At 39.5% G+C, this 13,613-nt stretch overlaps 1 protein-coding gene across 1 annotated transcript; it reads right to left on the bottom strand.

The window, feature by feature from the left end:
• Window positions 1-321: 321 nt before the first annotated feature.
• Window positions 322-12,967, bottom strand: LOC103143618 (casein kinase I). The gene is made up of 11 exons (XM_007560221.2): window positions 12,684-12,967; window positions 7,742-7,856; window positions 7,520-7,630; window positions 6,644-6,792; window positions 5,966-6,194; window positions 4,726-4,896; window positions 4,400-4,548; window positions 4,098-4,293; window positions 3,298-3,437; window positions 2,089-2,156; window positions 322-2,009 (listed from the first exon to the last, which is right to left on the bottom strand). The coding sequence occupies exons 2-10, from the start codon at window positions 7,815-7,817 to the stop codon at window positions 2,124-2,126; spliced, it is 1,254 nt and encodes a 417-aa protein (XP_007560283.1). The 5' UTR covers window positions 7,818-7,856; window positions 12,684-12,967; the 3' UTR covers window positions 322-2,009; window positions 2,089-2,123.
• Window positions 12,968-13,613: the final 646 nt, after the last annotated feature.

Here is a 13,613-nt window from a genome sequence, read left to right as displayed (position 1 = left end):
CAAAACGTCCTTATGAAATTATGCCAAATATTTTAAGTAGTCATGTTTTAAATAAACGAGAAAACCCTGACTATAATGAAACAGGAAAAAAAAAAATCACTTGTTTTGATGGACAAATGGGTGGAAGACAGGAGTGATAATTAGGTAAAGGAATTGATGGAATGGACTGACAGGTGTACAACTTTTAAATGAGGGAAAATGTAATAAAGCCTGGACATATTTCTAATATCCTCTCATATGTATCCAGACCCTGCATGTTTTCCTCCCTAAACGCAAGAGTCCAGCTCATTCATTCATGCAAGTGCAAATATAAAAAACAGATTGTCAGCAACATTATCCATTTTATTACTTCATAAAATATACACAAATACTGTAAATAGTGTTAAAGAACTGTACAGGATATCGGTACACAATACACAATGTGAAATACCTTTTGCTTCATCCTCTTGTACATCATCCTCAAATCTACAACTGCAATGCCACTGGGTCATGGTGGCCTGTACAATGGCAACTATACACAGTGCACTCCATACACATTCACACACACACACACGCCAGCAGATGCATCTAATGACAAAGTTGGAGAGGGGTTAAATAAAGAGAATGCAGTGTCAACTAAACCAATTTATTTTTCTGTAACAGAAATACTGAAAGTCATTTTTTGGGGGGAATAAAGGAGGATCTGAACAGATGAAATGATGTTATTGATCTTAGAGGTTTCACTGAAGCACTCGACTCACTCACACCTGTTGGATGACCCAGCTGGCACAGCAACAGTCGCCTATCTCCACGTTTATTTCGGATTCAACGCCCTATAAGTCATTAGTATGCATTTTTCTACTTTACACCTTTACAATAACCACATTTTGGCTTTACAATGAAATAAAAAAATATTTACAGTGGAGTAAACGACAGAAAAGAAAATAAAGAAAAAAAAAAAAGGTTGATGCCCCGACCCACCCTCATGTTCCTAACAGTGACTGCCCCCCACCCTCACCTCTTCTTCAAAGCCCCAAATAACAAATGAATAAAAAAGGTAACTTTTAAGAAATATCATAAAAATTGCATCTCCTGTTTGTAAGCCAAAACGGGCAGCTGTGGTCTCAGGTCGAATATCGGTATGCTGAGATATTTCCTGAGGAGCTTCGCTCAAGACTTGGGAGTGAGTCCTTCGAATTTCCACAATCAGATTTTTTACCGCCATGGATTAAAAAAAAAAAAAAAAAAAAAAAAAAAATTAACAATACAAAATAAAAGCTTGTAAAAACAAAAGGATATGCAGAGTAGATGTGCAGAGGATTTTTATGTCTAAAAGTGGATGTGAGGGTTGAAAAGCAGATAACCAGATACTTCACCAGGGATATTACAACAGCTAAAAAAAACAACAAAAAAACATCACTACTCATTCGCTTCCTTTCCTCTCTGGTTGCCACCCTCCAATCTACATGCCTCGACCGATTTAGCTTTCAATTCTTAAAATAAAAAAAAATACAAAGAATAAAATAAGAAAAAAACAAACAAGGGATACTCAACCTTCGATTTTATATTCCTTCATGAATAATGAAGATGACAGTCACTTTTTTCTGGGGGAAAAAAAAGGGGTGAATTTTCTAAGTCTGATCAACCATCAATAAGAAACATGCATGTTCCTGAAATCTTTTTTTTTGCTCCTTCAATGCTGACTGTTTTCAAGGGAATGTTTAGAGGAAAAAACAAAAACAACAACAACAGGGTGGGAATGAGCAACTGTCAAGGTGCAGCATTGTCATTGGTTTCATGTGTTGTGGTGGTGATCCTATGTTTAAGAACGCATGTTGAACACCTTCGTGTATTTTCCTGAATCCTTTAAACATTTAATATCTCGTTGCAGCAAAAAAAAGAAAAAGAAAAAAGATTTAAAAAAAACAAAAACAAAAAAACTGCATGTCCATTGAACAGTTTTGCAATAAACAAAGTATAAAGAACGTTGGGGGTAAAGAAAAAAATAGTGACAAAAATTCCTTGCAGCCCTGCAAAAACAACAAAGGATGAGAATTAGACTTTGTATTTATATTTCTAAACAATAGAAAATGTCAAATTTGAACTCACCTGTCATATGTGTGTGCATGAGGAGCTGCAAAATCTCACTTCCCAATGTGCTCGAATGGCACGCTGACCTGCAAACGACGGCGGAATAAAGTTTAAGGCAAATAACTTCCAGTTTACAATATTAAACTGAAATGTAAATGGATGGATTTGAATGGATTTAACTTCCCATAAGGTAAACTAGAGCTGCACCGATTGCAGTTTTCTGGCTGATCACTGATCCATAAAAAGCCTGCCCTGCCGATTCTGATTTTGGCTTTTTTGTCTTAAAAGTCACTTTATAAACTCCCAACTCAGCTGTGGCTCCACACAATGCAGTAGGGCAAGTCAATAAATCAATAACTATACATGTTGCAATAGACACATGATCAATATCTGATAGAATATTCGCTGAATCGCACAGCATTCTGGGAGATGTAGGCAGAAGAAAGACTTCTCTTTCAACCACTCACAGCCAGCTAAGCAAGTAGCATCAATGAACTCACTCACTCTTTGGTTACCTAGCAACAACCCTATTGAGTAACTTTGCTTACTCAAAAGGTTACTTGCTTCGCTACGGTACACTCACTTCAATGTTCATATGGAGAATTTAAAGTGAAGCACCAAGTAGGGTATAATTGTGAAGTGAAGGAAAATTATACATGGTTTTAATTTTATTTTCAATTCCACAAAAAACTAATTTTTAACTGAGATTTATACAAGATTCGCAGCAATTACAGCTGCAAATCTTGCAAAACAATACTTGCAAAACTCTCCATTATTACTAAGATTACTCAGACATTTAATGCTAATGAGGAGCCTTCACAACTGAATGAACTGAATTTTACTGAGGCATGTTTTATTGCTACACCTCTTCACAGTCAACCATGTGATACACCGAGTTTGTCCATCATATCAAACACATCAACGTTTGGAGATGTATTGTGGGAAAATGTAGCAAATCTCAAGGGGAATTAATTCTATTGCTGAACACTGAAACAGTAAGCTGTGATTACCTCCAAAATCTCATGAGATTAACATCAGAAGTTAGAGGTTTAATGTTGGAGTTGATCCCAGCAGGGAACAGTGCAAACAACACTAATCTAGCATATGAGTAAATCAATTCCATGTACCTCTTGTTTTAAAACAATATTTGTGAGGAAGGAGGGTTCTAATGTCAAGGATGATTACAGTTTTGCTTGGAAAAACTCAGTGCCTTGAACGTCGTCTCACCTGTGACGTGGAAATCCTGGACTGGTCTTGTCGGGCCGTGAGGTCAGAGGACGATACGTTGGCAGGAGCGCCACGGTGTAAACGCATGCTCACCTTCCTCTCCCGCTCAGCGCGGGAAATTGCACGAGGTGACGTGTTGCCTGTTGGGAAGACAAATAAGAGAGGGCTTCTGATGAAGATTTTCTAGAAAACATCGAGTCAGCAAAGTTTTCTCTTCTAATAAAAGAGATTTAAAGGGGCAATATGCGTTTTACAATCACATGGTATCATTTTACAGAACAATCAAGTAACTGCGTTCTAAAAATACTGTATACATCAAAAATGACTTCCTAATTTAGCGACTTTAAATTGTCCTGTCTCTTTAAGAAACCCTGCCTTTAGGAAGTCATCACATCATCGCTTCTCAATTAACCAGCATTTCATTGAGAAGCAGCTACTATAATGAGCACAGCAGATGGGAAAATCCACCAGGTGTTTGCTAATTGCTGCTGGCTAGTCTGAAGGAGCTGAGTGGGGGGAGGGCTGCTCTGTGAGTCGGGAACTTGTAAAATGCAGCTCTGAGGAGAAGCGTTTGTCCTCAAGGGGGCAAAATGCTTTGGCCCCCCAAAGCATTTTGCACTAGTTGAACGGTTGCCACGGGAGATTACAGGATTTCTTAAACGTGCATGAAATGATCAAAAACACACTAGGTATGTTTTAGATGAAGGACTAATAACATACCATGACGTAAAAAAGTCAACTTTGCATAATACTGCCCCTTTAAATTTTAAAACTGGAATGTGTTTTAGTCAGTAACCTACCAGACTGCTGGACCCGTGAGGCCGGGTTTGAGATGGCTTGCTCTGGTCCGTTCCGGACTCTGTTGGGAGCACCTGGGGCGGGGGCCGAGGGGAGGCCCCGCGACGCAGACCCCCTGGGGGCTCCTCCAATCCGGTCGTCTCGTTCGTCCCCAGCCCTTCTGTCACGATCCCCATCCTCGGTTGATCGACTGGCGCCCTGAGAAATGCAATCGGCCATATTAGGAGATTTCCACTGAAGGTTTCAATAAGCAAGGAAAGTTTGGATACAAAAGAAGAAGAAGAAGAAGAAAAAAACAACATACAAATTTGAGCATGTTCCAGTCAAAGACGTAATCGTAGGAGAATCCTTGTCGGTGGAAGAGATTCCTGAACAGTTGGCGTAGGTAGGAGTAGTCCGGTTTGTCATCGAAACGGAGTGAGCGGCAAAAATTCAGGTATGTAGAGAACTCGGCTGTAGAAAGAAAAACAAACAAAAAAAAAACCAGAACGAAAGAAAAAGTGAATATACAGGAAAGTCAGAATACCTGCAAGCGTCGACACAAATACTAGAATCCCCAGTTCCGTTTTAAGCAGAACAAACTAAACAACAGAAGCTGTGGATGGTTTCAGGAGCTGCCTGAGGACTCACAAGGATATCCTTTGCAAAGAACTTCGATGGGTGTGGACATCTTCTTCTCGCTGATTCGCTCGTACTTCTGTCTCTTGGTGGCAGCCTTGAGGCCCTGCCAGGGCAGCGAGCCCAGGTTGAAGTACATGAGGACGTAACCGAGGGACTCCAGGTCGTCACGTCTCGACTGCTCTGTGGACACGAAGTGCCAGGAGTGCATGAATGAGACAGAACTAAACCTGATGATTTTAAGGACAAACATCTGGGGGTTTAAAGAATTGTTGCAATTTTACTTCTTGGTAGAGTTCAACTTCTGGCAATATTATGGAGCTAAAGTATAAGAAATACTTGCTTGAAAAATCTAATTTGAAAGCAGAAAAAAAAGTAGTTGGTTAATTGTCCCATTTGAGATGATTGTCAACTAATGACAATAATAATTCTTGTTAGGGTGGTCGACACAAAAATCATTGAAGGAGCTTTTTTCTTATTAAAACTACTTTTTTCCTTAATTGAACAAAAATTCTTCCAGACTTAATACAACTCACAGAAAGGATGACTGGAGGCCAGATTTTGAAAATGTTTTCAGTCATTCAATAATTAGTTTTAAGGAAAGAAAGAGAAAAAGCCTCTTTTTTTTGTAGAAGAAATCAATTAAAATCAGAATACTATGAAATAAAGTTTTAAGCCAAATCTACAGAAAATGATTAGGGACTAAAAAAAAAAAAACAACTTCTGACTTTTTTCGGAATTGTGAGATATAGTCCGAATTCCGAGATTTTTTTTTTTCAGTGGCTCTAATCCTCTTCCATACACATCACCCAGCCAGTCACATTATTTTTAAACCCCTCTTAGCTTTATTCAGGCATTCTGATTGATCACAGGAGAATCAGTTGCTGTGACCAATCAGAATGTCTGAACAAAAAGAAGCATCGACTGTTCATGAGATGGTAGCAGCAAACCTTTCCACATCTGAAAACCATCATACACCACCAATACATTTTCAATAAGAATAATAAAATAAAATAAAACACACACACACAGAAAACTCCAAGGACAATTAGGTCTGTGCATCCACTAAATTCAACCACCAGGCAAAGGTCAATGCGACCCAGATTATCAGGTAGCCGTAACTGAGCCAGAACAGAGCGACCCTGATAAGAGGAAAACCTCTGGGTTTGATGCGCAAACACTGTGAAACAAACGACTATGGCATCATTCTCCCTCTGTAGATATCGCAGTAAAACTCGCGTCAGGGTCTCACCGATTCCAAGATGCGTGTTGATGGAGGCGTAGCGCGCCGTTCCCGTCAGGTTCTTGTTCTCCCTGTAAGGGATGTGCTGGTGCGTGCGCGCGTCACGGTACTTTTTGGCCAGCCCAAAGTCGATGATGTACACCAGGTTGCCCTTCTTGCCCAAACCCATGAGGAAGTTATCTGGCTTCACATCTCTGTGGATGAAGTTCTTGGAGTGGATGTACTCGATGCGACTGATCTGGAAAGGAAACATTTCTGTTACGCCGACAGTCGGCCGCGCGAGAGCTTCTTAGGTGAACGGACAGAAGGAGGACAGATTGGTTTTGGCAGCGGGACAAATCAGGACAGGAAGGTCACGACCCCGCAAGGCTGAAAAGCAGCCAATGGGATGGCCATATGGACATCTGACACGCCAACACGTCGGGGGCAAAAGGTGAGTCGAGAGTCTGACCTGTGATATGAAATATCTCAGTCAACACAGAATAAAGCCGACAGCAGACAAGGAGAGGAAATCGAAACATCCAGATCCTCTAAAAAGATTTCAAGGGAATCGTATACAATGTTTACACACTGAGCTGCTGCAGAAAGAGTCACTCCTATCATGCTTCTCTACTGGCAGCGTAAATATCTCGTTCACATTGATAGCGGCTGACTGAGTGTTTCTGTAAGGCGAAGTTTGAGTCTCACCATCTGGTCTGCCAGAAGCAGGACCGTCTTCAGGCTGAACTTCCTGGAGCAGAAGTTAAAAAGGTCCTCCAGGCTGGGCCCCAGCAGCTCCATCACCATGACGTTGTAGTCGCCCTCGGCGCCACACCACTTTATCGACGGGATCCCGACTGGTCAGATAAAATAAAACAGGAGTATGTAGGGTTGAGTGGCAGAACAACAGCACGTCTTGAAAAAGAGTCATTAAAACTGCAGCAAAGTTCATTTAAGTTGGGTTAAGGTGAATTTTAGCCTTTATTTATACTGAAGGACTGGTTATTCTGCTGTTTCTTTTGTGTAGCAGTATTATCATCTCAACAGTGGTGCTTTGTGTTTAGGAAGTAAATCAGTTCACTAGAATAAACAGTCACTCTGCCATGTAAACACAGACAGGTTGCTCGTTCTATTACCCATCTCTGCTTCCCACACAATCATGTTTTGAATAAACACTAAAACTGCAAGGGTGGTAAGGGAAAAGTAGCATTAACTGAATATTGAGGAATATGTGGAGATGAAACATAGAGTAATACATAAACTGTATTCGTGCCCAGGTAGGGTAAGGAAAAGTTACATGACTTTTAACGCATTAATTTTGATCAATTAATGACACAGATTTAACAAGTTTGACTTTTTAACACAAGCAGAACTAAGTTTTAACTCCGATTTGACAGCATCTGGAAATTATGCAAGCAGAATCTGTTGAACTGCTTTCTTTGCTACTGAAAAAAATTAAGAGAATTTAAATTTCATTGTTCAAGCGTCAGGTTTAGCAGGATGTTTTTGCGCCGCCGCAGCAACGTCTGTGAAGGAATGCGCTGAAAAATCCTGCAGAGCGCGTTGAAGCAGCAGGCGGCTCACCTCCCCCCTGCATCATCTTGTAGAACTTGCTTTCAATGTGCAACTGTGGGTGTTTGGTCTTCACACATTCCAGCTTGATGGCGACTTCCTCGCCCGTCGCAATGTTGGCACCTGAGGAGAAGCAGACAGAAATAACCACATCTGTACGGGACGCGCAGGAGAAGCAGGTTGAGCTGCCCGACGATGGAGGAAGGTGAGGAACAGTTTCCCTCCCATGCTTACCGAGGTAAATGTCTCCGAAGGATCCACTCCCTATCTTTCGCCCCAGTCGGTATTTGTTCCCCACTCTCAGCTCCATGGTTGCGAGGTGTCACTGTCATCAACGGACAACGTAGATCTACAGGGGGGGGAAAAAAGCAACATATAAACACATTCTCAACTCTGTGGCTCGTTATTAAGACGTAGTTTGGGGGTCAAAATAAGGGTGGTCATTCAACGTGTCGTTTGTCATCTATAGTGATAAATTTATTTTAAGAGTTTTGATTTGTTGGCTCGATAAATTCAAATTAATGTGTAAAATCCCTTAAAACTGTCCGTTGTCCGTATGTTACCAATTTCTCCGCCGTTTGCTCAACGAGTGCATCAATAAATATACGTTTTTTTTTTTATTATTAAAAATGGTTATATGCAGTTACTGTATAATCATTTTTGGGTTTTTCATTATGATTCAGTTTTTCCATTTTAACTGCTAGTTTTGACTAGTTTTTAGAGCGTATCTGCTAGTTTTTCTTAATTAGTTATATAATTTTTTAGTTTTTATTAAAGTTGTAGTTTCCCTCATTTGTTTTCTAAAAGGTGATTATGTGTACATCGATTGGTTAATAAATGCTTAACAGAAGATACCATTTTCAAAAAATGTATTCAATTATTGTGGAACAACAAACGACTCATGGCGTTTCCTCCAAACTTTTGCTGTCACCATTTTGTGGGCTAAGCTTAAGTGCCGAGAGGAGGGAAGAAAGAAAAAAATAATATATATATATATATATATATATATATATACATACACACACAAAAATTTATTTCACATCAGATTCAAAAGTTAATCAATAGATTCATAAACACAAAGCGTAGTATATCTCTCATTTCAGAATGTTTTAGTTTTACAAGTTCCACCTGGTTATAGTTTCTCCCCATTAGTTGCTGTTTTTATTTATTTCAGTCAACAAAAATGTTCTCTCCATTTCAGATTTCATTGTTTTGTGAGACTATAATATAACTATAATAACCTTGGTTTAGTGGCATAAATCACACTTCTCTGTGTGACTTGTGTCCTGAAGAAACGCCTTATAAAAAGGAAATGTTAGTCAAGAGCAGAATTTGTGCATGAGAGGCTACAATTGCTGTGCCATGCAGTCACAGCCTCAGAGTTACATAAAAAGTAGTAATAAACAGCTCTTATCACTTTTATGACATTACCACCACGGTTTTGTAATAAAACTAAGTTCATATCAGTCTCCCCTTGGTCAAAAACCATTCAGTGTTAAACGTGGAGCCAGTTTAACTTGAGTCATTTGTTTCTTAACAAATGACTCAAGTCTTTGTTGAGACTCGGTTTCTCATATGATGAATTTATACCAGCAAAACTCTCCACGTTTACAAGACGATGCATCCCGTTAGCTGGAAAACACATCTAGACTCAAGAACATAAAAAAAAAGAAAAAACAGTGGAACTTGCAGGGTAGCTAGGGATGATGGGGTGGAGGACTGCTTTGGGCTCAGCAGAAGAAAGGAGGAGCGAGAAAAAAAAAAAGAAAGAAAAAGAGGCCAACGTATAAATGCCGGTTGGAAGAGGAACGAGGAGGACCTGATGCTGCACGAGCACGAGGCTTCGGGATGCATGAGGAAATCGAGAGCAATTTCTGAGCCAAGCTCGCACGTGATGGCGGCGCGGGATCATCACTTATTTAGCGCTGCGCTCGACCACGCCACGTTGAGCAGCCACTGCCAAAAGCGAGGCTGAGCTCTCTGCCACGCCGGGCTGGCAACGCCGAAGGAAAGGAGGCATGAGTGGCCGTGGCGACGGAGAGCAACTGGCTGGCTGGATCTGTGTCAGAGCCCTCGGACCGTTGGGTCTGTGTGATGAACTCCAGAAAGCCCAGAGCTGCGGAGCGGCGCTCATTAGACGAGGGTTTACTCCCAATGTTAAATCTGGGAACGCCGTGTCGACAAAATGTGCCGTTTCCAAAATGCAGAGAATACGGAGAACACAGACCGAGCCTACAAACACATTCATACTGAGGGAACAAGCACACAGATAACATATCGATTCCTTGGATGGGACCACAAAACGACCTCGGTTTATCTTACTCAAGAGAGAAAAATCTGAATCTTCAAAACAAGTTCACTTTGAAGACAACTCGAACAAATCAGGCAACAATCCTCCGAGAACCAGTATGGCAGGCAGTTTTAACATAAAATCAGTTTCGGTTGTATTCCAGGTATTAAAAATTGATGCATGGCTAGACACATTAGTACATTAAGGTATCTTTAATTATGTTTTGACGAGACAAAATACCCATTTGCGATGTCTCTCAAATAGATTCTGACTAGAATAAATGACATCACAGCTACCATTAATTTGTGTGGGAGCTTTAATGTGAGATAAACGATTAATTACTGACCATCAGAAACAAATATTTATGATATTAAAAAAATAAATTATGACTAGTCATGAAGTAGATTTAAGATCTCACTTTTTGTTCTGAATAGTCAAAAATATCTTGAATGACACCATGATTCAAGCCATCTTAAGATTTTTAGATTTGACTAGTGCAAATTAAATTGCAGACACCTTTAAGAAAATAATGACTAGGCAAAACTAAATTAGAAATATATGGATCTATAATTCTGACTAGTCTAAATTCCTTTCAAGACATCTCCAAATAAATTAGGTGACATCAATTCATTCATTTAATTAATTGAGATAACTTGAATTAACATTCTGACTAGCCAGAATTACATTAACTGATATCTTGAGTTAGTATTTGTCTAGCCAAAACAACTAATTTCCATAGCAATTTAAAATTTCAATAAAATAATGAAAAACAATAAGTTGTTTCTCCACCATTAGCACACTTACACTGTGGTTGACTGACAGCGCTTAGACACTCCTCCTGGCTCTGATTGGTTGTTTTGGACCAGGAGCTGTACATTTTAACATTAACAAATCAGGGAAGATCTTTTCAAAGATTGTCTCATATTACACTGGCCCAACATGGTGACAATTTTAACAAATGTATATGTAAAAAAAAAAAAAAAAAAAAAACTTTTTTCAGGAAAGCTACACACTGCAGCTTTAAAGTTCTGCTCTCTCTCAGCTTCAAAAAAACTATAAACACACCTTCAGACTTAGTAAAATAGCTTCCATTTAACCTCTTCTTGCTTCTCTGTGTGTCATCTTGCTTGATTTAAAGACAACTCACTCACTACATATGGGATGTTTTGAAAGGTTGATCACTGGTCAGTGATGGTTAAGCTAAAAAAAAAAAAAGTCCAATTAAGGTTTATAAGTGTATTTTTTTGGTGCATCTCTGATTATTTTACTTATTTCATGTTTTTATCCATAATAATTTAATATTTAGTACCCGTTTAAGATTCCAAAGAAGCCTGTTGTATGCCATTAGTTAGAAAACGAACCCACAAAACTGTAATTATTTAGAAAACTTTGACTACGAGCAGGTGGATAAATACATCCTCTGGTTTTATGATAAAACTAGTTAATAGCACAAAAAAAAAAATCCAAAGCACATGGGCAACAATTAAAATTTTTTTTTAAATTGAATGTCAGCAGCTCGCCACAGCAGATGTGACAGACGCAGACGGATCAGAGTTAATAAAGGGTTAGGGCCATGACACACAAGAGTGTGGAACTGGCGTTGCAACAAAAGACCAGAGTTGAGGAGTAAAATAATTACAAAACTAAAACAGAGGGCACTCAGTTCAGAAACAAGAGACACACAACGCTCAACTCTATTCCTCTGTATCCTCCAGGCTGGTGCATGTACTGTTAGCATAAATGTATTCAAATAAATGCTTTTGTATTGGTCTTAGCCCTGCCTTATGACTGGGATTTTAGGATTCTCAAAGGTGTGAGTATCATAAGCTCAACAGCAATGGGAGAAATTCATCATTTTCAGGTCTTGGAGACAGCGTGAGTGCATAAGGTGAAGCGATTGGAATTAGCCTGTCACACTGCACTGGAAAAACAACATGTGCTATTACGGTAGTAATCGTCTCCAGGAGAGTGGATTGGTCAAGATGGTACAGTACACATCTGCTGGTTCAACGGGAGTCTTAGTAGTAGCTGCGAAAACATGATGTACTAAGGAGCTGAAATGCTTTGGTTTAAGCTTTAATACCTCACAGTGACGACTGTAAAGCAGGAAATATTTTGGGGTTTTTTTCTCAGCTTTGCATCAATCTAAACAACTTCTGTTTGGAGCACTTTTACAGGAAATTACATCTACTCAGAACTCTTAAAATAAAAAAAGAAAGAAAACAATGTCAGTCACGCAAAACCAGATTATTTCGCAATCACACGAACACTGCTAACGTTACGCCCCTCACAGCTGTCACTACAAACAACTACTTTGTTCTGAATTCAACGGATGCCACATTTTGTGCGCATTTTTTTTCTCTCCCCCATTTATGCGAACAAAACGACGGTTTTGTAGCTGTAGTGGCACAATTCAGTCGGTATTCCTTTTGACAAAGTGCTGCGATATGATTTTTAGAAAAAAAAATGTATAAATCATTTACAGTCATAATTTGACAAAAATAATAAATAGGTGACTTAAACAGCTTATGTCTGCTTTTACTAGTTTGCGTTAGAAATACAAGCCACAGGAATCAGCGTAAGTTGACTGTTAGCCGCTACGACTATGCTAGTAGGAGGAATACGTTACCCGAACCGTGGGACGTACTGCTGAAAAGGTTCTATATTTAAGAAAGCTTCACATTAATCCAGTTGAACAAGTCAAAAAAAATTTTTGTCTTACTTACAACCGCACCCTTACATGCATTCAACTAGCCAGGGTAGACAGCCAGTCCAAGTACTTGCCCCCTCCCCCTCTCCTGTAAGCCGTGAATAGGAGACTCCGCTTCGGTCGAATCGGGTCTCTTTTCCCCCTCGGTTTTAATGGTTCCGCGACCCAACACTCACCCGATATCGGGTTCGTCCGACAGCTGGTTAAGTGGAGCTTCTGATCCGATGGTTGTCAGTCGGACAAGAAACCGACCAGAGGAGGATGGGAGCGGATTATGGCAGCTCTCATACCCCCAGCTCTGAGCTCAGTCGTCGGTTGCGCTCCCTGTTGATAGTCCCTGAGAAGCTCCAGCAGCACAAACGGCCGTTCTCCACTCTGATTTGCCTCCCGTCCTCTCGTTACTTAACGACGTACGTGCTCACAACGTCGATGATGTCACCCTCTGGCTGTCACCGTCAGTACTAAAACTGGAACGTCAAATCTAACTACGCCTCCCTTATTTAATTTCACCATTCATTAAATTTGTAGTTACCGTTATCCGCTCCAAAAGGAACTACTTAATAGAATTTTGACAGTTAAACGTGTTATCTTTTTTTTATATCGCGTTAGTACTTTACAGCAAGTAAACAGTTAACTGTAAGCCATTGTTGACTGTAGTTGTGACGTTGGTTTTAAATTGGATTGGTGTGTTGATGGTAAAACGATGACTGACACAGGGCTTGCTGCAAGACTATTAGTTGTAATACCCATAATATATATATATATATATATATATATATATATATATATATATATATAAATATTTTTGCTAATAATATGAGGTAGAACAAACGAGATACAGTTGAAAATTCACATTTCGAATCACCAAACAGGAGAGAAATTTCACATAATTCTGGTTAGAAGACTACAAACATTCATAGTTAGCATAAATAGCATCATTTTTATCTTTTAGGTATTTTTAGCTGTTATTTTTAAGGTGAACCAAATCGGTTGAGGATATACAACCTGGTGTCTTTTCTAAATGGAGTGTGTATATTCTGTGCATAAGTGGGTTCCTCTCACAGCCTAAACACAGAACCACAATTGTAAATTGTTTCAATTGTGTT

The sequence above is a fragment of the Poecilia formosa genome, unplaced genomic scaffold (assembly GCF_000485575.1).
Source record: "Poecilia formosa unplaced genomic scaffold, Poecilia_formosa-5.1.2 Scaffold114, whole genome shotgun sequence".
NCBI lineage: Eukaryota > Metazoa > Chordata > Actinopteri > Cyprinodontiformes > Poeciliidae > Poecilia > Poecilia formosa.
The sequence above is the reverse complement of the archived record's forward strand: the minus strand, read 5'-3'. Positions and strand labels throughout refer to the sequence as shown.